The 22,049-nt window shown below is 51.5% G+C and overlaps 1 protein-coding gene across 19 annotated transcripts in view; it reads left to right on the plus strand.

Annotated features, from left to right (window-relative positions):
• The window catches only part of RANBP3 (RAN binding protein 3), a gene marked incomplete at its 3' end in the record, with an annotated part of 52,411 nt that overhangs the window by 7,272 nt on the left and 23,090 nt on the right, over positions 1–22,049 (plus strand). For 10 of the 19 annotated variants that reach the window (XM_081076134.1, XM_081076119.1, XM_081076132.1 and 7 more), the window contains 2 exons: positions 10,798–10,853; positions 16,583–16,771. In XM_081076134.1, the coding sequence (XP_080932260.1) occupies positions 10,798–10,853; positions 16,583–16,771 (245 nt within the window). The remainder of the gene's footprint in view (positions 1–10,797; positions 10,854–16,582; positions 16,772–22,049) is intronic. The other 9 variants (XM_081076124.1, XM_081076122.1, XM_081076123.1 and 6 more) reach the window with 1 other exon arrangement.

The raw sequence follows: 22,049 nt of genomic DNA on the forward strand, positions 1-22,049 counted from the left end.
ATATAGATTAATATATCTAATAATATATCCAGGAATAAATTGTTTGCCAACTAGAGCTTAGGACTCACCCTTCTGACGTTTCTTTTCCACTGTGGCCTTTTGGCTGCTAAGTAGGCGTCGTGGCCTTCATATCCCTGTTAATAAGGAGGAACAGTGTTTTCCCTGGCCTTTCAGGTCCAAGGTGAGGTCCTGACCGAATGTCGGAGCTGGAAAGCACCTTCAGAGGTGCTCTGGGTCCAGGCTGTTTTATTTCACGAGGGGTGGCGGGAGGGGGCTGGCTGGAGCCCAAGGCCGTGTAAGCAGGGACAGTCGGCCGGTACCAGCGTGCCCACCGCCAGCCATTGGGCCGAAGAGCTCGTGGTCCTCCTTTCCAGTGGATCAGTGCTGTCAACTTAATGGGCACTTGTCCTCCTGAAAACTGACCCATGTAGGGCACTACATTCGTTCTCTCTGGGGCACAGAAAAATAGGGACTTGCAGGGAAGGGAGTAAATGCTCCATGCATGTGTTTACTTGTTTCTGCAATAAGTTTAAAATGCCTTGGCCGAGTTTGCCACTCAGAATTTGGGAAGATTTTGGACCCAAAATGAATACCTGTGTTATATCTGCCACAGCAGCGTGGGAGTGGGAACAACAGGTCTTGAGAGTTTGGCTTTCTCAGGTGGCAAGAGCGAGCAGACAGACTGCCCTTTGCTCGGAGGAGAAAGACTGGTGCAGCGTTCACAGTGGTGGCTGCCGGGGCCCTGAGTGCAGGGCCTGGGTTCCTCAGCGTCGGCGCCACAGCCGAGGGCAGCCTGCTTGTGGGGTCTTCTTGGCAGAGCAGCGACAGTTATTCCAGCTGCCAGCGTCGGCCACTGAGAGCAAGACGGGCCTTCACAGCCTCATGACGGTCATCTCCGTCCCCACACCTGAGGGGCCAGCAGGCTCTGTCTCCAACATCCTCCACTCCAGCCACCTTGGCCTGTCTCCAAGGCCACAGGCCTCGCCTGAGCCACCAGTGTCACTGCCACTTCTCACCAGGACAGGCTCCCCGGTCCCCTTGCATCCGTTCCTGCCTCCCCGACATCAGTTTCCTCACCTCTCCCAGGATGGTACTCGCCAACATTTTGTTCCGGAACTTTTCTAACACACGCAAAGGGGAAGATGCACACGAGACCACGGCCAGTGGGCCTGTTAGAAATGTAATCAGGTCGCGTCGCTCCCCCACTTCTCCTCCCCTGGCCTCGCTCACACAGGAGCGGGCTAGACTCCTCAGCATGGCACCCTGCCCCAAACTCACCTCCCACCTTTCCCGTGGAAACTCGCCGCCGTATTGGCCTCCAGGTTCTTTCTGTCCTTAAGACTTTCGTACTTGGGGTGCTCTCTGCCCAGTACATTTGGCCCTTACCCGCTCACTCCTTGATGTCTGAGGTTCAGATGTCACCTTGGAGAGGCCTGACCTACCCCTTTTCCCTACAGTGCCTTCTACCTGTCACTCCCACCTCTTGCTTTATCTTCACCCATCTCCAGAATTGTCTGATTATCTCCCATGCCTCTGGGAACTTGTTTGTTTTCTTTTCCCACTAGAAAGTTGTGCCCTCGTGGGCCTTTTGTCTGTGGTGCTGAGCAGGGTGGCTGGCACATAGTAGGCGCTCAGTAAATCGTGCTGCGGGGAGCAAGGCTTGTCTAGTTGGCCTCATCACATCTCGCCCCAGTGAATCCCTCGGCCTCAGAAGGTCTGCGGGGTGCTGAGCTGCTGAGTGTTTGTGTTGAGGTGTCCCAGCGTCCAAGCAGCTCTTAGAAGGGGCCAAACCCTCCTTCAAACATGAGGCATTTATCACTGTCGAGAGCCCAGGGGCTGGGGACAGTCCTTGAATCCAAGACCCATGCTTTAAGGTGGCATCAAAGTATTTGCAGTCTTCTACGTGTAATTATAATAATGATAATAACACCAGTGTGGAATTCATGTTTTGTGCCAACCACTTAATATGCATCACTTCATTCAATCCTTCCCCAAACTGCCTAGGACAAACCATCCCTGTTGGACAGACGAGGGCAGTATATGGAGAAAGGGAGTTAACTTGCCCAGGGGCCCAGCCACAGTGGTTGAGGCCAATTTGAACGCACACAAAAACCAGAGCCCGCATTCCTGAATTTCATCACTTTCGGTCTGCAGCCTCAGCAAAAGTTATGTAGTCCTTAGATTTCCTTCCCGTGAGGGGATGTCCGTAGCCTTTACTGGAACTTTTCTCCAGTCTTGAGCCTCTCTTACTTCAGGTCGGCTGTGCTGGAGTTGCGCCCTCTAGTAGCAGAATAGAAAAATGCTGTCAAAGCTGGATCCCCGAATTTCTCAGTAGTTTTAGGTGAAGTCGCTGACTTTGTAGGATCTATTGAATAGGTTTGTGGGGTTTCTCTTGGATTCACAGCACAGAGTTCCCCCAGAAGCTTAGTCTGGGTGGGTGGGCAGAGTGGAGGGATTGGCTGCAGGGCCAATAAGTAGAAGGCAGACTGCTGCTTGGCCTTAGGGAGATAACAGAGGGTGGGGAGGAAGTGGGGGTATGAGGCGCCCCGCTCGGAAAGTCAGGCTTAGGGTTCTGGTCCCCACCTCTCCCACTTACCAGCTGTGTGACTTTGGGCAAGGCACCCACCTGTCCAAGGCCTCTCTGTTGTTTCGTGATTGGCAGATTAGAGATGATACGTAACATGTACGTCGTGGGAGTTGCATGACATTAAATGGGATTGGGTGTGTGAAGTGTCCACCACCAAGTCAAGTGTGCGTTGCTCGCTCTCGCTGTTGTGAGAAGTATAAGGGGTCCAGTATAAGGTAAGATGAGAGCGTTGACAATTGTCATGGATTTCAGTAGGTGAAGATAACAGGATGAAGAGCATTCCAGGGGAAAAACGTGCATAAAATAAAAGAGCATCATCTCCAAAACTGTGCCCCCTGTGATGTCCGTGAGACGAGTTGAGAGTTGCCTGAGGAGAAATATATTCGAGTACCAAAAAAAGAATTCAGCGGCCCGTCACCCTCTGCCAGCTGGGCTGGGTGGCCACTGAGTATGCGACACTAGCACCCAGAGCGTCGTCACCTAGCAACAGCATGATTGAGATCAGGGTCATTCTTCAGCAAAGAATTCGTCTGCTAACAGAGTTGACACATTACTGACGAACCACCTTTATGTTGCTGCATAGGACTGTTTATAATAACTCCTGAGAAAAGACTTAAGGGCTGAGGTGGTGTCGCAGGATTAAAGCAGTTGCCACGTATTAATACTGTTATTTGTGTTGGCAAGATGCTTTCCATATTTTTTACACAGATAAGAAGATTAAGACACATCAGCCCAGGATTAAAGCTCATTTTACACAAGTACTTTGCTGACATTTTAGACAGGAATTCCAAGTGGCTTTCCAGAAGAGGGACGTTTCCTGGCAGGTGTTTGAGTCCTCATTTAGGAGGGGAATAAACAGAACAGGAAAGATAGTCCAGATTTCCTTCTCTGTGTGTTTTCCTAGGTCTGCATATTTTATTTTAACAGAGCTCCTCAGAGACAAAGCTTGGAGGCAGCCACAGGGGGGTGCCAAAGCTTGCTGCAAGACGGGGCCTGCCTTTGGTGTTTGTGTACATTACTCCCTCCGCAGCGGGAAGAAGGAAAGTTTATGTGAAAGGCGGGAGTGGAGAGAATGTTTTCAGCTTAGATCCTAAATGTGTTATGCAATACATTATGTGGTTAAACATTTGACAAATGAGGACAGCGCAGTGTGTTTCTGCATTGAGTATCACCTTGGAATGTGTCTTGGTTTTTTTCCTTGAGGACCCAAAGGAGCAGCTATTGGCTTAAGTGCACACTTGACCGAGGCAGATGGTCACATGACTTGTTGAAAGCTTTGGGCCCACCCCTCAACCCTTTGCTCGCCCTCTAGTTTCGTTTGTGCTCTTGCACGGATGTTTAGAATGGTAACTGACAGCTGCTTTATTCCTGATGTTATTTCTCAAAAGACAAGTGTGTCTGTTTCTTAGCTTCCAGGCCCACCTGAAGCAGAAAAGACGGGAAGAAGCAAAGGGGTCATGACTTCTTCCTTTTGCACTTGTGATGCATGGATGGCTCAGGTGCCAGGCCCACCTGGTTTAGAGACCCGGCCCCAGCTTAGACAGCCTCTCTTGAGTCTCCATCTCCTGTCCTGTAAAGTAAGGACATTGGGATGACCTACCTCCTAAGGTGACTGCGAAGGAAGATGCAGGAAGATAATGCAGGTGAAGCGCTGAGCACCTGCCTAGCCCCTGAATACTGCCGGCTCGGTGACTGCTGCCCCTGTGCGACTCCATCCCGAGGTGTGGGGAAACCCCATTTGGGAATGTCCTTGCTGGGAATAACGTGGAAGCGACTGGAAGGAGTCTAAAGACGGAGTCCCAAGACCTGTTACCCTGCAGGCTGGGAAACACTCTTCTGCCCCTGGGCCAGCTGTGGGGTCCAGGCCAGCCCTCCGCTCTCCTTCCCTTGCTTGCAGCAGGGACTCCGCCTCCTGTCCTCGCCCACCTTCTCCCTGGGAACTCTTCTTCCTTCTTAGTTCCTTCTTAGACTGGCTTCGGGCATGGCCTCTCTTCATCCCCCTTCCTTGTGGCCTCTGAAATAAACACATAGCTCATTTTGTCTTAAAGGCTTTGCCACTAATCAATCTCTGAGCAGAAAAGACACAGATAAAACCCTGGTAGGGGTGGTACCTAGAAGCCCACTGTTTTAATTCTCTCAAGCGCAGGGCTATTTAAAACTCTCTTCCTTTTGACCTGACGGAGACATTGTACACCAAATTATGGGCATGACTTCAGGGTGGGGCTTTTAGAACTTCCCACACTTGCACCCAAGCCAACTGTGGACTTTCTCTAGGACCCAGGGCCCCAGGTCAGTAATTTCTGTTTTAGGAAAAGGGACCGTCACCTTGGAGACCAGACCCCCTTCCCACCCAGAGACCTACGCTCCCTGCAGGGAGAATGGTCTGGACCCCTTGGGTCAGGAGGGAGCCTGCATCTCAGGCTCCCCCGCCTTCTTTGGTGCCAACTTTGGTTCATTTTCTCAACAAAGGAACTGCCTGAGTGTGTTTGGCGTTTACATTCCAGGAGCGGGTGCACCGGACCATGTAGATGTGAACGTGAGGGGAGGGGTACACTCCACTTCTGTCTCCCTGGGCTGTGGGGGTCTGCTCCCCATCTGTCCTCACGAGGCTGGAGGGCGCTGTGTCAAGTTCCTCCAGTGCTTGCTCTCTGCTGACTCACTCCTCCCTGCTCCTGGTCACCTGGTTAAATGCTGCTCATCTTAAGTGGTACTTCCTCTGAGAAACTCCCCAGTTCACTCCTTTTCCACAGGCTCACCAGGCTGAGTGCCCAGCTCCACACTGGGTCCCTCTGTGCCTCCCCTGTGTTGTAATGTTCAACTCAAGACCGAGGTCCTGCCCTGGCAGGCAGGGGACATGTCTCTCCGAGTCACCCCACACCCTAGAAGCCGGTATGATGCCTGGCGCACAGTGGGCACTTGGTGTGTGGAATTGCTGGCAGCTGTAGTTGCTGAATGAATGTCCAGGTAGCAGGAGGTACAGCTGAGGAGTGGGTCCCAGGCTCAGCTGTCTGGGCAGGGCACCCTGCCAGTCACGGCCATGTCAGCAGTGCCTCTGGGAGCTGGGCCCGCAAGGGGGATCGGGTGTGTGTGCGGGGGTGGCGGGTACCCAGACATCTGGCAGAGGTGTGGAATCTGCAGCTGTCCGTGCCCGGGCTTACCTGTCTGTGCTCATCACTGGGGCTGCAAAGACCAGATCCCGGACACAGGCCCTGCCCTCGGCCTCACAGCTGGGCCGTCCCGTCCTGCTTTGCATCTGAACCTCACAGTTACTTGGAGGCTAGCGGCAGGGTATGGGGGGCGCTGCGCTCTGGGCCGGGATGTCATCAGTGGCTCACTCCTTTCAGCTTCTGGCCAGAGCCCCCCCCCCGCCCCCAACACACAGTGGGCCTGGGGGTCGGGAGGCTGGGACTTTGGGTCCTTATTTGGGATCATGGCTGGGCTCAGGCTGGGTGCTGTCCGGAGCGCAGGAGCTGAAGAGAAGCCCATGGGGGAGGGTGTGGGGAGGGCTCGGATCGGGCAGTAGCCGGCTTGGACGTGGCACCTTGGGAAGCTGCAGTGAGACCAAAGCACCTGATGTGTCCCCCCGCAGGTGGGGCCGTGTGGGAGGCGACTTAGGGGTCTGAATCCCACCTGCTTCAAACCAGTGTGGGCCACAGTCGCCCACAGAACACAGTTCTCAGGCCTCGGCACGGGTGTTCTGAAAATGGGGCTCTGGTCAGATAACTTGGGGGAACAGTTGGTGAAACAGGTTACTGTACTGTTGGTTTCCTTAACCCTTGCTATGCTGAAGTGTGAGCCAACGCGCCAGGCTGGCTGGTTTTTTACAAACTGAATTGATCAGGGAGCATCGCATAGAACCAGAAAACAAAAAAACACTGGTTGGCAGAACCTGGATCGAATAGTCTACATTTGATTAACGTTGTAATGTTTTAGGTCTTTGTGGTAGCCTGGGTTTTTAGACATTTCAGGTGATAGTTTCCCCTCTTTGTGAAAGGAAGGCTGGGCTGGGACATCGGCAGTTCAGACAGGAGCCTCGTTGCTCCTGTCCCATGTTCGTTCCCCAGTCTTGGGTTTCAGTTAGCTGAGCAAATGCTGTGCTTCAGTGACAACCAGAAACAGTTTGGTGGTGGGAAATAGTTAAAAGAAAACCATCTGTGGCCACTCCAGTAAATGCAAGCCCATCCTACTTGGAAGGGGGTAGTGTTGTCATTTTGTAATACCGACACTAATTTGCAATTTATGGACTTCTGGCCCGACTGGAGCTGAGTGGAAATGAATTGTGTGTAACTCTGGTGCTTTGTGGTTTTGGTGGAGCGCTGACTGAAGGTCATTGTTGCATTTTAGTGTAGCGGCTGGGTTTGTCACGGCTGCCAAACCTGCCCGCAGTGGGGGTCGCAGTGGGACCCGAGGTGGTCGGCCAGAGCCCTTGCCTCCTCAGTCAGCGCCCTGGCAATAGAAGATCTTTCATCCACTCTGTAACTGCTTGTTGAGCCGTGTTTCGTGTTGGCTCTAAAGGTAGAGGTGAACACAACAGGGGCCTCGCCCGGAGCTTATATTCCAGGGGTGGACGCCGCCAGTGAGCAGATAACCCCATTACAAGCTACATACAAACGCATCGCTCCCTTCTAACCAGATGTTTTACCCTAAGGTTTTCTGTCCCCTGGCTTCCTGGTCCCATTTTTCCCGTGATGCCTTGCACAGAATAAGGGCCTAATAAATATTTATGTGATTACGTAACAGCTGGTGTCACACATGTGAATAAGTACAGAGAGTACCTGAAATTAATATAAATAAATACCTAAAAATACAAAAAGCCCAGAGGGGTTTAGTTCAAACATTTACTAAATGATTCTTAGGTGAGATGCACCGGGTGACAAACAGGCTGGGGCACAGAGCTGTTTTCGATGCCCTATCTGTGGGCCCCCAGCCTCGCTGACAGGTGGCCTCCATGTGACCCATGCAGGATATAAGCCAGAACATGCTTTGGGGGCTTCCTGAAGGAGATGGTCAATACATGAGTTAGTGTTGACCATAAAAGATGAGGTGAGGATGTGTTCCAGGCAGAGGGACTAAACCAGGCAGAAGTCCAGGAGAGTGACAGAAGCATTGGGTGTGCAGGGGACAGAGCCACAGTACTGGTCAGGTGGCGGTGGCCTGTCTGGTGAAGGAGCGGCAACCCTAGTCTGGGAGAGCATTGCCGAGTTCTAAGTGGTTCCGCACCAGTGTTCTGGCTGCTGTGCAGGGAACGGAGGCAGGTGTGAACTGTGGCGGGGGGACAGGAGCCGGCAGTCAGTAAGACTGGATCTGCTTGCATCTCACCCGGTGTTCCTGTTCTTCGGGTGGCCGCTTCCAGGATCCAGACCGCCGTGTCCCCTCTGTAGCCTCCCTCTGCCCCCAGCTGAGCAACGTGCCCACTTGTAGTGCAGAATTGTTTCTCCCTCAGATGGGACCTCTCCCCACTCGTGCCATGTGGTCCTGTTCTGTCCCAGGCGCCCACAGGCAGCCAGGCCTCCCACAGATGCAGCCCCTCTTGTGTGCCTGCAGATCAGAAAGCTCTTCCTCTCCCATCCAAATGGTTCTCAGTCCATTTAGTCCTTCCTTACTAGCCTGGCAGTCATTTTCTCCAGTGCCCCTTCCCCTTGCTCATCCCTCCATCAAATATTTGTTGAATCCCTGCAGGGTGCCAAGTACTGTTCTCAGCCTACAGAGCAGAGAGGGAAACCGGGCAGTCTCCCATCTCCTGGAGTTGACATCTTAGTGGGGGAGAAAGACCATAAACCCATAAATACAAAGTATATCAAGTGGTGAAGAGAAAAAAGCATCTCTGCTTCCCTGGGAGGCCTGTCCAAGGTTTCTTCTAGGGAGCAGAGTGTGTGTTTAATGAAGTCTCCCTGTCTCAGGCTGGAGGCTTAGCGACAAGGGGTGCAAATCCAGCTCAGTGCCTTAAACAAAAGTCAGTATCTGATGACTTTCTCAAAAGTCGTGTGGACGGGGTTAGCCTTGGGCCTGCCGGACCCAGGGCCTCCAGCTGTGTCTCCAGGATTCCATTTCCTCTTCTGTCTCCAGCCAGTCCAAGGTCCCTTGTGATGATACATGGTTGCTGGCGGCCTGAGGGTTACCTCCCACCAGCTCAGCCACCCCAGCAGAGAGAGCTCCTCTTCCCCAGTAGCTCCCACAAAAGTCCGGGACCCGAGTCGCATTCACAGTCAGTGGCCTGGCCTCATTCACATGCCACAGTATCCCCACGCAGGACTCTCCTCGGGTCTGGAGCCAGGGCTGGGCTCCATCTGAAACGTGGAGGTGGGGGAGGGATGGTTCTCTAAAGAAAATAGGGGGGCTGGGTGGGTGCTGGGCTTGCCAAAACCCTGGCTTCTTCCTGTGTGCCTCAGCGCCGCGCAGCTGGCCAGGAGTCGAACGTAGAAGTGAGGCTGAGGCCCAGACCTTCAGCCCCTGCTGCTGGGCTTGTGGGGTAAAGGCAGCGTGACAAGGTCTCTGGGCTTCCCCGTGGTAGATATGGTGTGGATAAACTGCTGCCGTCCCAAGTCCATCCAGCTGTTGTGTATTGCTTGGCATAGGCACGTTCATTTGTTCATTCGTTCGTTCATTCATTCATCGTGGTTTGTCGGGCAACAGTTACACATTGTGCAGGGAGATGGCTGCTTAGGGACGCACAGAAGCCTCACTGGCAACCCTTCTTCCTTTAGCACTTTGGTCTCGCACATGTCATTAACCTGTGTTTACTGTACATGCTGAGGACCATTGAGGTGACTGAATCGGGTGTGGTGTGGCCTCAGTGAGCACAGCGGAGGGAATGGTCACCACCAGGGGCCATTGCCCCAAGGTCAAGACCGGCATCTGTCCCGCTTCTCCAAGGAGCAGGAGTTTTGGGAAGTGGAGTAGGATAGGGTCCATTTGATCATCCCAGTCTTGTCCCTTTTCCACCTCAAAACTTGTCTTCACCCCATCTTTATTGTGGGTAATCGTTGTGGCCTCCTAGCTAGTCTGCCCATGTCACCCTCTTCCCCAAACTGATCTCTCTTTAAACTTAAACCAGCCTCCGTGCTCCCCCCACTCGTTTTACAACACTCCCCAAATCCTCAGCATAGCCACCGTCTGCCATTGGGCTGCATGCCTTCACACCTGCCACTGTCCCTGCCGGGCTCTTGTCCTTGAGACTTCAGCACAGCCACCTCTTCTCAAGGACGTTTCCCTGACACACCAGACCAGACACTGAGCAAGCTCCCCACATGAACCAGGCTGCGCGTCCTGCTTGGGCGATGCTGTGTGTGTGTGTGTGCTGGTTCCTGGCTAACCTCCGCCTTTCACGACTAAGGGCTCCCCAAGTCCACTCTTCCCCTGAATGCTGAAGGACACCTTGGGCACACCCCACAGGGTCCCTGAGTGCACCCAGAGCCACTGTGCCCAGGCCCAAGGCAATGAGGGCCCCCCCGGGGGTTAAAGAGGTCCTCGTCCAGAATCTCCTATCCTGGGCTACCCCTGGATAGGAGACAATGGTGCTGCCTGAGAACAACAGGCAGCATCGCCCTGGTCCCATCATGTAACAGGACACCCCAAAGGGTTTCTTCCTTCAGCAGCAGCCATGCAAGATGGACTCTCAGACTTGTAACCCCGTAAATGATTTTTGCAGTAACTGGTGCTCACTTAGAGACCCAGGGGAACGTTGGGCTGACTCGGCCGGGGGGAGCTCTCCAAAGGGCTGTGTGGGCAGAGCTTGCCCCCTGGTTGCCCCCTGGCCTCAGCTGGCCTGCAAATTTGAGAAAAATGAAAAACCTAAACTGGCCTTCAACATTGGAAATTGGGGAGATGCCACCTTAAGATCTGAGTGCTCTGTGCCAACTTTCTACAAAGCCACCGTTGGTGACGCTGAACGGCAGCCACCTCGGACAGCCTGCAGCTCGCCGCGTGCCTCCCCACAGCCCTGGTCAGTGACGTGGCTTGTGCGAGCGAGGCTTGAAGCCTTTTTGTTGGTGTGTAACATGCACACGTATCCTCCCTTTCAGTGTCGCGTTGTCACAAACTGAACACTCCACGCTCCCACGTCATGCAACTGTTTTCGAAGTAATTTGATGTTTCTTTGGAGTTACTAGTTTCATATTGGGTTTGTTTTTAACTTTTTACAAACAAATGTAGCTTTGTTTACTGTCTGAATATAGCGTTGGGGGCAAAAACACCAATTTTTCTTTTTGCAGAAAAGCCTGCCATTGCTCCTCCCGTCTTTGTGTTTCAGAAGGATAAAGGACAAAAGGTAAGGGGCCGGCGTGTCCTCTCTTCACGTTTGCTTTCTCCAAGACGTCTCTCCCTCAGGTCACATGGCCAAGGATGCTTCTGCCCTAAGGCCCAGTGGCTTTAGGTGACCACGGCACGAGACTAAGTCGGGTGTGTGGAGAGGGCTCAGACGCCCAGCTTCAAAAAATGATGGTGGAGAGCTTCCTTCTAATCCCTAATGATTCCATTTAGAAATACTACTGGACATTAGGAAGACTAGTAGGAGAGAGGAGTTAGAGAAAAAAGGTAGAAGGAAGGAGGAGAGACAGGAGGGAGAGAACAGGTGGGTAGGGAGAGGAGAGAGCAATAGTGGTTCAGAGGGAAAAACAGGACCTTTAATTAAAGATTTTATGGGGATTTTTTGGCCCTAACCAACTTGGCATAAATGTGTAGAATAATTATTAGTTGGCTTGCGTTGTATATTTACCATCCATCTTTGTTGGGTTGCTTCCCTCTCTTGGATTTTAAATGGCTTGGGCACAGTTGTTGGAAATACCTTGCCTCCTTCATAGGCACGCCTTCATAGACGAGCCTGATCGGTGCCACAGTAGCATTCCGATGGCGCGTGTTGTTTTTCTTGAAGTCACCGGTTTTATATTTGTCACCCTCCCTGACAAAACAGTGTGGAAGCTTGGGGCTGTGTCCAGAGTTAGTTGGCGTTCTGTGACGATGTCTCCCAAGCTTGTGTGAGGACTCCCTCTATTTGTCTAAAAATAAAAAGGCTAGATCCTCGCCACCCATGCCCCAGGACAGCAGGTGTCATTTTGTGCCCACGTAAGGCTTCAGAGTGACCACGTGCTGCGCTGCGCTTGGTGTATTCCAAAATCTGGGTGCAGTCTGGTTGTGAGAACAGCATTTGAGAAGCGGCGCAGGGGTCAAGATCCAGGTGAGGTGCTCTGGTGGATCCCGGTCCCCGGCTGGGTGGCCGGGTGCAGGGTGGCCAGCTTGAGGTTGGCAGCTGTTGGTCTGGTGATTTGGGATGCTGGCAGCCCAGCTCCTGCTTGTAGATTCCATCCCTTGGCATGAGAAGAGAGGCCAGACTTTTCTGTCTGTGCGGCCCGGTTTTCTTGGGCAACGTTCAAGTACTGTGCCAGGAGGAGCGTGCGTGCGTGCGCCTGAGGGGGGGGCGGGAGGGAGAAGGAGCTGCCCCAACTCCGACCCCCAGCCCCCTCACAGGGAGCCTTCTGTGCTGGCAGAGGCTCATCTACTAGGCTTGTTCTCACATTAAACTTTCCCGTTGTTAATTCTTTGCTGAAGAAAGAAACACAAAGCCTGAGGAAACTTGTGTCCCATTTTGTTTTGGATTTCCTGGTGGTGTTTTCAAGGCACATCAGCCTCTGCCATCCCCTCTCTCTGAGGCCCTGACACATACATGCAGCCCGGTGTCCGCGCTCCTCTGGAGGGCCAGTCACTGAAGGGCTATGCAGCGCCTCGAGCTGTTAGAAATGGATGTATTCGACTTCTCTTGTAGATGTCAAAGTTTCTTCTCAGGTTTTCCGTTCAATTACTAGATTTTTCAATTTTATCATCATCATCTTTTGAATCACTCTTAGTTTAAAACAGGTATCAGCAAACCAAGACCCGCCACCATTGCCTGTTCTTGTAAATAAAGATTTATTGGCACACAGCCACGCCCCTCTCCTTCACAGTAGCTGAGGCTGCGTTCAGGTTGTAGCCACAGAGTGAAATGAAGTAATTTTTTTTTTTTTTTGCAGGTCATGTGGACCGAGACCATATGACCTTCAAAGTCAGAAATACTTAGTATTTGGCCCTTTACACAAAAAGTTTGCCAACCCCAGATTTCAGATGAGTAATAGGCATTAATGATTCTTTAAACCTAAAGACTTTCAGACAACCAGCTGGATGAAACACTAAAATGTAATATTTGCTCGGCTGATTTGAAAATGCTTTTAAAATTACTATTTCCTATTTGAGTACTGTTCTCAGAGTTCTGTTGGTTTGTAATTCAAAGGCTGACTTTCGTGTATGACCTTTAGAAAATCCATGCCCATCAAGTAAGCAGGTGACATTGAACCAAAAGAGCGGATTGAAGACGGTCCTGATTGTCTCCCAGACATGCGAGTGTCATTCTTCTCACAGCACTGACTGGGAGCCAGCCCGAAATGGGCTGCCGCAGTAACTGCTCTCCAGCTGTCCAGAGTGCAGCTCTCTACTTCTGCCACAGGACCACAAACGGGACGGGAAACCTGCGTGCTGAACAGCGGAAGCTAAAGGAGTCTCGGCAACGGTCCTTTAGGGCTGCTTTCTGCACTGCTGGTGGCCAGTGGCCGAATGGACACGGAATCTTTCTTTCTCTGGTGCTTATGACAGCTCCAGAGTGAGGTGGGAAGTAAGCAGTAACTCAGACCACGGCCTGGTTTCCCGTGGCTTCTCATCTCCACGAGGACGGGAGAGCAGACCCTCAGGAAGCAGCCCCCGTACGTCTGACAAAAGTGCAAGTTTGAGACCCTGCCAGTTTCATCCTCTCCTCACGCTGCAGAAGCAGAATTGGGAAATGGCCGTTCGGGCTGCTGTCGTTTTTTTATTCCGAGTGAACTTTTTTTCCTCCTTTTTCTCTTCAGCTTTTTATTTGGAAAATTTCAAGTCCTCAGAAAAGTTAGGAAAAGGGTATTGCGGACTCTCAGGGGTCCTTCACCTGACTTCACTGTTACCGTTTTTGTCTTACATGCTGGAAGCACTCAACTGTAAGTGGCTGGCACCCATCGGATGGTTCTCTAAATACGCCCGCAAGTGTCTCCTAGGAATAGGGCCGTTCCTCTCCATGGCCCCACTGCCATTGTCACCCTTAAGAAAATGACCATTAATTCAGAAATCTCCAATATATAGTCCATATTTAATTGTCCTAATTGTCACCAAAATGTCCCTTATAGCTAGCTATATTTTGAGGCACTTCTTGTTCCACAAAGATCAAGAAGTCCCATTGTCACTGTCGGACCATTCACTTCATTGTCAGTAAAACACCCAGTGAGAGGTACTTCAGAGAGCCCGTGTTCCCTATTCAAGGGAGAGTGCACAACAAGCACAGCTGTTATTACTGAATCACGATTGAGATAAAAGATCTAAAAACAAAAGGGAAAAAAATTAAGCTTCGCCACGTGGCATTTTCTGTCAGTTCCATTGACCAGCCGTTCTTTTTCAGCAAACTACAAATTGGTGGTCGTGGCCAGCCACGTGACAGCCTGTGGTGTCACCTCGTCTCAGGATGAGTTCTCAAATCCTCCTCTCCTCTCATGTCAGAGAAAACTTCGGACAGTCTGAGTTCTGGTCCTAACGCCTAGACTGACTGACAGCTCAGAATTGTCTTTGCTTCCGCCATGTCCCAGGCTTCCTCAAGGTGGCGCTCTTCACGAAATTCTCACGTTTACTCCATGCATTTGTTTTAGAGGCAAAAAACGAAACCTTTTTTTATTAACTGGCTTGAATGGAGATACGGTTGTTTTTTATTTTTCTCTTTAATGTGAAGAGAATTTGAATCTCCTTCTGTAGGTGTCTTTTTTTTTTTTAACAAATACATTTAGGTCTAGAGAGCCATTTTTATTTTTTATTTTTAATTTGGGAATATTGGGGAACAGTGTTTTTCCAGGGCCCGTTAGCTCCAAGTCAAGTTGTTGTCCTTCAATCTAGTTGTGGAGAGTGCAGCTCAGCTCCAAATCCAGTCGCCGTTTTCAATTTTAGTTGCAGGGGGCGCAGCCCACCATCCCATGCGGGAATTGAACTGGCAACCCTGTTGTTAAGAGCTCCCGCTCTGACCAACTGAGCCATCCGGCCGCCCATAGCGGTGTCTTATTGTTTGTGATGACTTTCTTGCAGTCAGCTTATCTCCCAGACATCGTTAATCTGAGGGGGGATGGCTTTGAGGTTGCACTGGCAGGATAATGCGCATTGGGTCAAAAGACAGAAAGTGGTTACAGAAATACTGATGAGCAGGAAGTCAGGTGTCGCTGGAAACACTGTAGAGTATGTTTAGATCTTAAAGCGTATTAATGTGACAAGTGTATATCCTGCATGCACATTTTTGTTTGTTTTGGTCAGCCACATATATTTTAGGATGATGTCAGAGGCTGCCGAAATCTTGATGTCTGGTTTTAGCAAACATGTTGAAAAATTACAGGCCCTATCTTGGTTCTTTAGAGCTTACTTTTCTTTTTCTTGTCCAGCAGAAACACTCGGACCCAAGTAAAAAATACTGGAATAGCTCCTGTATTTCTTTTTTGGTCCTCTGATTTAGGCTTCATCTTGAGTCTGCCATGTTATGAGGGCATTTGAACATTTATGTTCTAAAAGCAGGGCTTTGAAAAAAAAAAAATCCAAGTGGTTCCAATTAGAGAGGTAGGCAGTTTCCCGCAGAGCTTTGGGTTTCACTCTCTCTCATTGGGTGTTAAATCTCTCGCCATAAAGTAGCAGCAGATGGGTGCAGACTGACCTCGGTGCCCCGCACAGGTTTGAGGAACAGCCTGGAAAAGAAGGCCTTTGTGTCTGCCGATCTGCCCTCAATAGGAAGAGTCAATTTCGGTGACTCTTTAGATGTACAGATGAGTTAACATTGTGTTGCTATTGCTTTCCTGAGAATGTTTGCAAGTTCTCTCAGATCTTCCTTATATATAGTTCCTTTCATCCGACAGACTCACGTGTTTAAAAAATAGGCCCCACCCCTTATCTAAAAAGGTCTCAGTCACTTCACAATCAGAAGAAATGCAGCCCCATGGTCATTTAGTTCACAAACTGAGAGAAATGGCTCTGTGTTGTAGATGACGCCAAGCGAGAGGTTCGGGGACCTGAGCCCATCTGCTCCAAGACACCAGCCTTATAACCCATTTCTCAAGAAAAGAGTCTAGAGCACAGAGCTCTCAGCCCATGGAACCCCCCCACCCACCCCCAGAAGCCCAAGAACCACCTCAAGGAATGGCGGGGGTGTCTTACTTTCGAGAATGAAGACCTCTAGAGCCAGCTTTTTCTTACCCTGGCTATTTTCCAAATAAGCTCTTGCCCGAGGTCTTTGGGGTGAGCCTGGAGGAATCTAGGCCCTCCTCCAGCTGAACGCCCACCCGCCCGCCCGCTGGTACAAAACCAGCTCTCCGTGTCCCTGCCAGCTCGTTGGGTCACCCCACACCTGCACTCACTGAGATGAGAAAGTGCTTCTTTCATCTCAGGTTTAAGCAGCACAAGTTGAAAGATGCTGGAAGAACTAGAGCCCGATGCAGAAGCCTTTGACCCTGGACGCCCCATCTTGTAGCTGTATAGTGTCCCAGGCCTGCTTTCCCACCTTTCCTCGTGGACAGAAGTGGTGCTGAGAACAGCTCCCACATCAGTGTCTTGGAGGGGATGTGCTATTAACCTAATTTATCATCATCAACCCTGACCCCTCTAATAGAGGCACCACCCCCACTTTGGTCACTAGGAGTGTTTTTCCTCCCTCACGGGCCATAAGCAGAGTAGCTCCATGCCAGGCCACCATGCAGTTTTGAAAATGCAGGTCTGGACTTCCTGGACTTCTCTAAGCTCCCTGCAAATTCAAACAGTAGCAAGTCCACGTTCGTTTCGCTTTGTGCCGGCTCTCTTGGCCCGTCCTCCTGGGCAGGAGCTGCTGAAGGTTCAGCCATCTCTAGCCCTTCAATCCCCGCCCCCGTCCCCTGCCCCGTGTCGCAGCCTTTACTTACATTGAAGGAAAATTGTCTTTTTTGCTCCCAGTCTTCTGCAGAGCAAAAAGACTTGTCGGATTCGGGAGAGGAACCTCGGGGGGAGGCTGAGGCCCCCCACCATGGCACAGGTCACCCCAAGTCAGCTGGTGAGCATGCCCTAGAGCCTCCTGCCCCTGCTAGTGCTTCAGCCAGCGCTCCTGAAGCCCAGCTTCCTCCTTTTCCGCGAGAACTGGCAGGGGTAAGTCCACCTCCACCTGGCATTCCACGGCCCAGGGGTCCCACCCCAACCGGCCCCTTTCCCTCCGGGTCCCTCAGATCCAGACCCTAGATCATAAGCAGCTGATGACAACTGAAAAGATGACCAGGGTCTCTCCACCCCCCTTTAATTCCTTCTGCGGAAAAGTCAGGGAAGATTAGGTCCCCTTTTAACTGAGACTTCTCTAGTTGAGGGAGTATATACCCACAGCGAGAAGCTAATCCTGTTTCCTGAAAGAGACACAAGGGGTCACAAGAGGAATTGAGTAGTGGGTAGAACCTTCCAAATCAAATTCGATCCCTTCTCCCTCGTTCCATTTTTTTTTCCCTCCTCTTCCTGAATCTGGGCCTTCAAGTGCAGTGTCTTAGAAAGACAAGTAGCCCCGGCTTCCTTCATCTGTAGGAAGAGGAGGTGTCTAACGCAGATGGCTTTGCAAGACCCGTTGTGTCTGGACTGGTTAGGCTGTGAACTGCATGTCTTCAATCAAAGCAGGAAGAAGAGAAGACTCTTCTTTGAAACCAGAGGGAATGCCTTAGTCCTTTATCTTTGTATTAAGAAGACTTTTGAAGATTATAGATGGAGAAGAGTGAACTCTCAAGGACAAGAAAGGTCTTGAGTGTTTGGAGTTTGATAAATTGGGAAAAGTAAACATTATCATACATTCAGGATTGAAAACTCCATCCTCTAGGTACCTCATGACAGAGTCCCCCATTCTCATGACTTGGAAAAATGACTCTTAAGAAAATAGGAGCCCGCTCTGCCACACAGAACACCAGACAGCCTTCCAGGGTGTCACAATCACAGTGATTCCTCTGTCACGTCACCTGTGTTCTTAAGGAGCCCATTACAATTCAGTCACAGCCACCAACCCTAGGATACGCAAGAAGAAGGCATGTTCGGGCGAGGTGAGGTTAGAGTCACATTTTAACACTTCAGAGGAATCAGTGTGTAGTGGGAAAAGAAGAACCAGCCTTCACCATGGGTGGGGGGGTGGCGTGGAGGTGGTCCTTCAGGGCGTAGAAGTGGGTTTGGGTAATTAAGTATATTCAGAAGCTCCATAAAGGTTCCAGCTAGGACACACCTACACCAAATTGTTCTGTCGTCACAGCCCTCACACAAGAGTCAACAGAGCAAGAATGAGGAGGTGACACCTCTTTGGTTGGGGACAGAGCAGCTCCTGGAACTTTGTCCTGAGTCAGGTGTCGGGAGTTATTGTGCCTTTGGCCTTCACGTGCACAAGACATGGTGGTCTCGGTGCCCTGAGCACAGACGACCTTCACGTGGAGCTGCCTGACAGGCCCTGCGGCCTCCTGCTGCTGTCTAGCTTGAAAGCACAACTTACGGAGACGTCTCCGACTGGGGTGGTTGAGGGTTTTCAACCAACAGTGGCAGATGGCTGGATCGCAGAGCTTGTGTCACGGCAGCTACACTTCCAGAGGCACGCAGGCTGTTTCGGGCCCTTTTGCTTCGAGTGTCCAATTGGTGAAACCGGTGGCCCCCACCCCACAAGAGGCTGGTGCAGGAAGTGCCCTGAGGGGCCTCACCTTTCGCCTGAGGCCCAGCCGGTGGAACTCGGCTTCTCTGTTCTTGTGGACTTTGTGTTGGAGGCTGTAATCCGGAGAAATTCAGTCTGTCCTCGGACTGGCAAGGTCAAGTGTTCTGGCAGGGAACCTGAGGTGGGTTGTGAAGTCGCCATGGGAGAGAGCCAGGACTGGGGCAGCAGTTTATGAGTATGGCAGCACAGCAACGAAGGCCATGCGTGTGACATACACATGTGCACAGTTCAGTTTCAGCATTCATAACTAGGACTCCCCAGTTCCGTCAGAAGTCCCGGCAGCGTCATCAAGGGCCCACCCAGGGCTCGCTCAAGGGGCTGTCAGCAGAGAAAACCCTGGCTGGTTGCCAATGGCTCCGGTCAGTTGGCTTTCCCACTGATTGGGCATGTTCAAGGCAAAGTACACTTTTGTTTTTAGGTCAAGTAGGGCATAAATCACGGCAGAGAGAACCCGATCCCAGCTTCTCAGGCTGAGAGTTTTCCTTGGTTAACTCATTGCTTTTGCATCAGAATAAATTTGGATCTTGCTCTGTGTGACACCGGAGTTCAGGAAACCGCCCACATGTTATTCAGCAGGTCTCATCCATCACATTCAGTGTCTTGCTCTGTGCTGCGATCCAGTCCCTCGGGGACCTGACCGTAAGCACCAGCTCTTTATAATAAATAGTGGCTTGCTGCATTGTTGCTTATAAAGGGCCCTGATCATCTTTCAGTCTCATCAGCACTCTGGCCATTTGAAGACACAGTACCAGGAAAAAGTCTATATATCAGACTTCCTGGCTTTCAGAAGGCAGTTTGAAGAAGACCAAAATACATTCAGATTCATTTCTTTGCTCCAGAGAAAGCGAGCAGCTCAGTGCTTACCCCAAGCCTGGCTGAAGTCTGCTGACTAAAGCTCCGAGCCAAGGCACTGATGAGCCTAAGATACATTTATGAGACCCACCAGGAAGCTTAGAAAGATTCTGGAATGAGCCCCTGGCTGGACAGCTTCCCTCGTCTTCCAGCTTCTGTGTGGGAGCCGACCCTGGTTCCACCCCCACCCCCACCCAGCTTCACGTCTGTGGAGGCCACCTCTGGTTTTTCAGTATCTGCCTTTTTGGTAAGAATTTCTGTAAACAACATCGAATTGGCCCATAGTCCATATGAAGACAGAGACGTGTCAGCAGGTTCCGCTCCTAATTGATTTCTCATCGCACAGCCAGCCGAGCTTTCTAACTGGTCCGTCCAGGCAGGCCAGTGGTAGCCAGTGTTTTCTGTAAGGAATTTATCTGACTTGGTCTTGCTTTCTGCTCTTTTCTGGAAGGTCAGGAAGGCAGTGCCCTTCATTCCTGCATACTTACCTATGTGTCTGTGCCTGGGTCACCTCCTGAGACACAGTCTCCGGCTCCATCCCCTTCCCTGGACTGGCACCTCTTCCCGCTCAAGGCCACGCCAGACAGCCTCACGAGAGCCATGTTTTTTTGGAGGAGGGTGCTCCTCAGTGAATGTAACAATAGTAATTCTCATCATTTCATGCTTCATACAAAGAACAGCAGCTTCCCACACCTACAGTGCCATCCTGGGTTAGACATTACCCCCGAGTTTGTACTTGGCGCCAGGAACTTGCACGCCTCCCAGAATGAGCTGCTTTCCCCAAGGATCCAGTGGCTTCTGAGGGAGAAGACTGCTGCTGCCCGTCCTGCCCCGCTGGCAGGGCTGCCAGTGCCGCCCTGAAGCACGTGGTGAACAGCTCCTTCATTCTGGCTGCAGGCGGGCCTGCCTCCCCCTCCGCGCCCCCCGCCACCATCTTGGAGGACTTTTCCGTCTTTCATGAGCCTGCTTCATTCGTACACTGTCCTGATGCCAGAGAAATCAGTTGAAGGGTATCTTTGCTCTTCTTTCTCTTCTGCCTCCTTATATCAGTGTTGGGGATACTTTCATCCTGGTGTCCCAAATGGGTGCTGACCCTGGGTGTCATCCTTGCTGGGGTGGATTCTAGTGTGGGAAGAGACGGAGGAGGACATAGGGCGCCCACACCCTGCGTCTGTCCTCACTCCTCCCCAAGAAGCATGGATCCTGAAAGTCTGCTCTTAGAACCTTCTCACGTGAGTGGCACCTGAGGAGTTGGAGTCCCCAGTATTGTTCTCGACTGATTCCTGAATAGCTGCTCAATAGCTGCTCCCTTGGTTGGGGTGGGGGCGGGGCTGCTTTGACAAGGAAGAGATCCTGATCACCAAGCTGCCATGTGTAAGGAAAGTGTTGGTGGAGCTGACATTGGCCTTGGGTGGGATAGGGGTAGGGGGGCTTGAAGGGAGTTGCTGCACCCCAGACCTTTTTCTGCTTCCCGAGAAGACAGCACGAGGCAGCCGGACAGCAAACTTAGCCCTTCCCCAGCAGGGTGTGGGGTGTAGGCTGCTCCTCACGTGGGGTAACTGAGGATTTCTAGAAGAGTCAGCATATCCAAAGGCACGCAGAAATGGCTTCATCTTATATTCTGTCTTCCTGCTTCCTTGTGTGTCTTTTTTTAATTTTATTGGGGAACAGTGTGTTTCTCCAGGGCCCAAGAGCTCCAAGTAGCTGTCCATCAATCTTGTGGAGGACGCAGCTCAGCTCCAAGTCCAGTTGCCGTTTTCAGTGTTTAATTGCAGGGGGCACAGCCCACCATCCCATGCGGGAATTGAACTGGCAACCTTGTTGTTGAGAGCTCACACTATAACCAGCTGAGCCATCCGGCCGCCCCTCCGGAAGCTCAGCAGCAGCTCCTTCTCTTCAATCTGGTTGTGGAGGGCGCAGCTCACTGGCCCATGTGGGAATCAAACCAGCAAACCAGTTGTTCAGAGTTCACGCTCTAACCAACTAGCCATCCAGTTGCCCCTGTACTAGTGAAGAGAGTTGCCAGCATCAGTTTCCTCATTGCTTCTGAGTCAGCAGACCCCATAGGAGGTTCCAGCAGTTTCTGGAAGGTTCTCCCACTGGGGGAGTCTGTCTGTGTTGTCGCTCCCTGTGTTTGGCTTCCCAGCTTTTCCAGGAGCAAAAGGCCTACCACATGCCTGTGGGATAGTTCTTATAAGAGACTTGGAGTGGGATTTGAGGGTCTCTGGAGTCAGGGGTTTAGAAGTGTCTGAATACTGTCTGGCAGGGCACCCTTTCTTCTCCGGATCACCCAAGGGGCTGTAGTGGAGGATGCAGTCTCCATTCGTAAAGGAAATATTTGTCAAGTGTCTTGTGCACTGTGTCCTGGATGATGTGAATATGAGCTGTGAGCAGAACAGACAGGGTAGGGCCTCACTGAAGCAGGGGACAGACACATTAAATCATGTCTGACTTATACACCAAACAGGGTAGAGGCCCAAGAGAGGCTGGAGGGGAGAGAGGAGCTGCTGCTGCTTTCTGGGCAGTGAGAGAGGCATGAGCACTGGTTTACCCTGGAGGTGGCCCGGGAGGCCACAGTCAGGGAACCTGCAGGAAAAGCCTCCCAGGCCTTGGGAGTAGCACATGGAGAGGGAACACTGAGGTGGGAAGAGTGCTGACGTGCTCAGAAAACAGAAAGGAGACAGAGAGCGTGGAGTAGGACAGCAGGAGGGGCGGTATGGAACAGACCAAGTGTCCTGGTCAGCAGTCCTGGACCCCGAGAGACGGGGCTGAAGCCCCAGAGGCCCAGCTCCTGGTGTGGGAGAGGCTCCTAGCACCCATCAAATTCTGAAGGAGACCCAGATGCCTGAAGTT

Source organism: Rhinolophus hipposideros, assembly GCF_964194185.1.
Source record: "Rhinolophus hipposideros genome assembly, chromosome: 16".
Lineage (NCBI taxonomy): Eukaryota > Metazoa > Chordata > Mammalia > Chiroptera > Rhinolophidae > Rhinolophus > Rhinolophus hipposideros.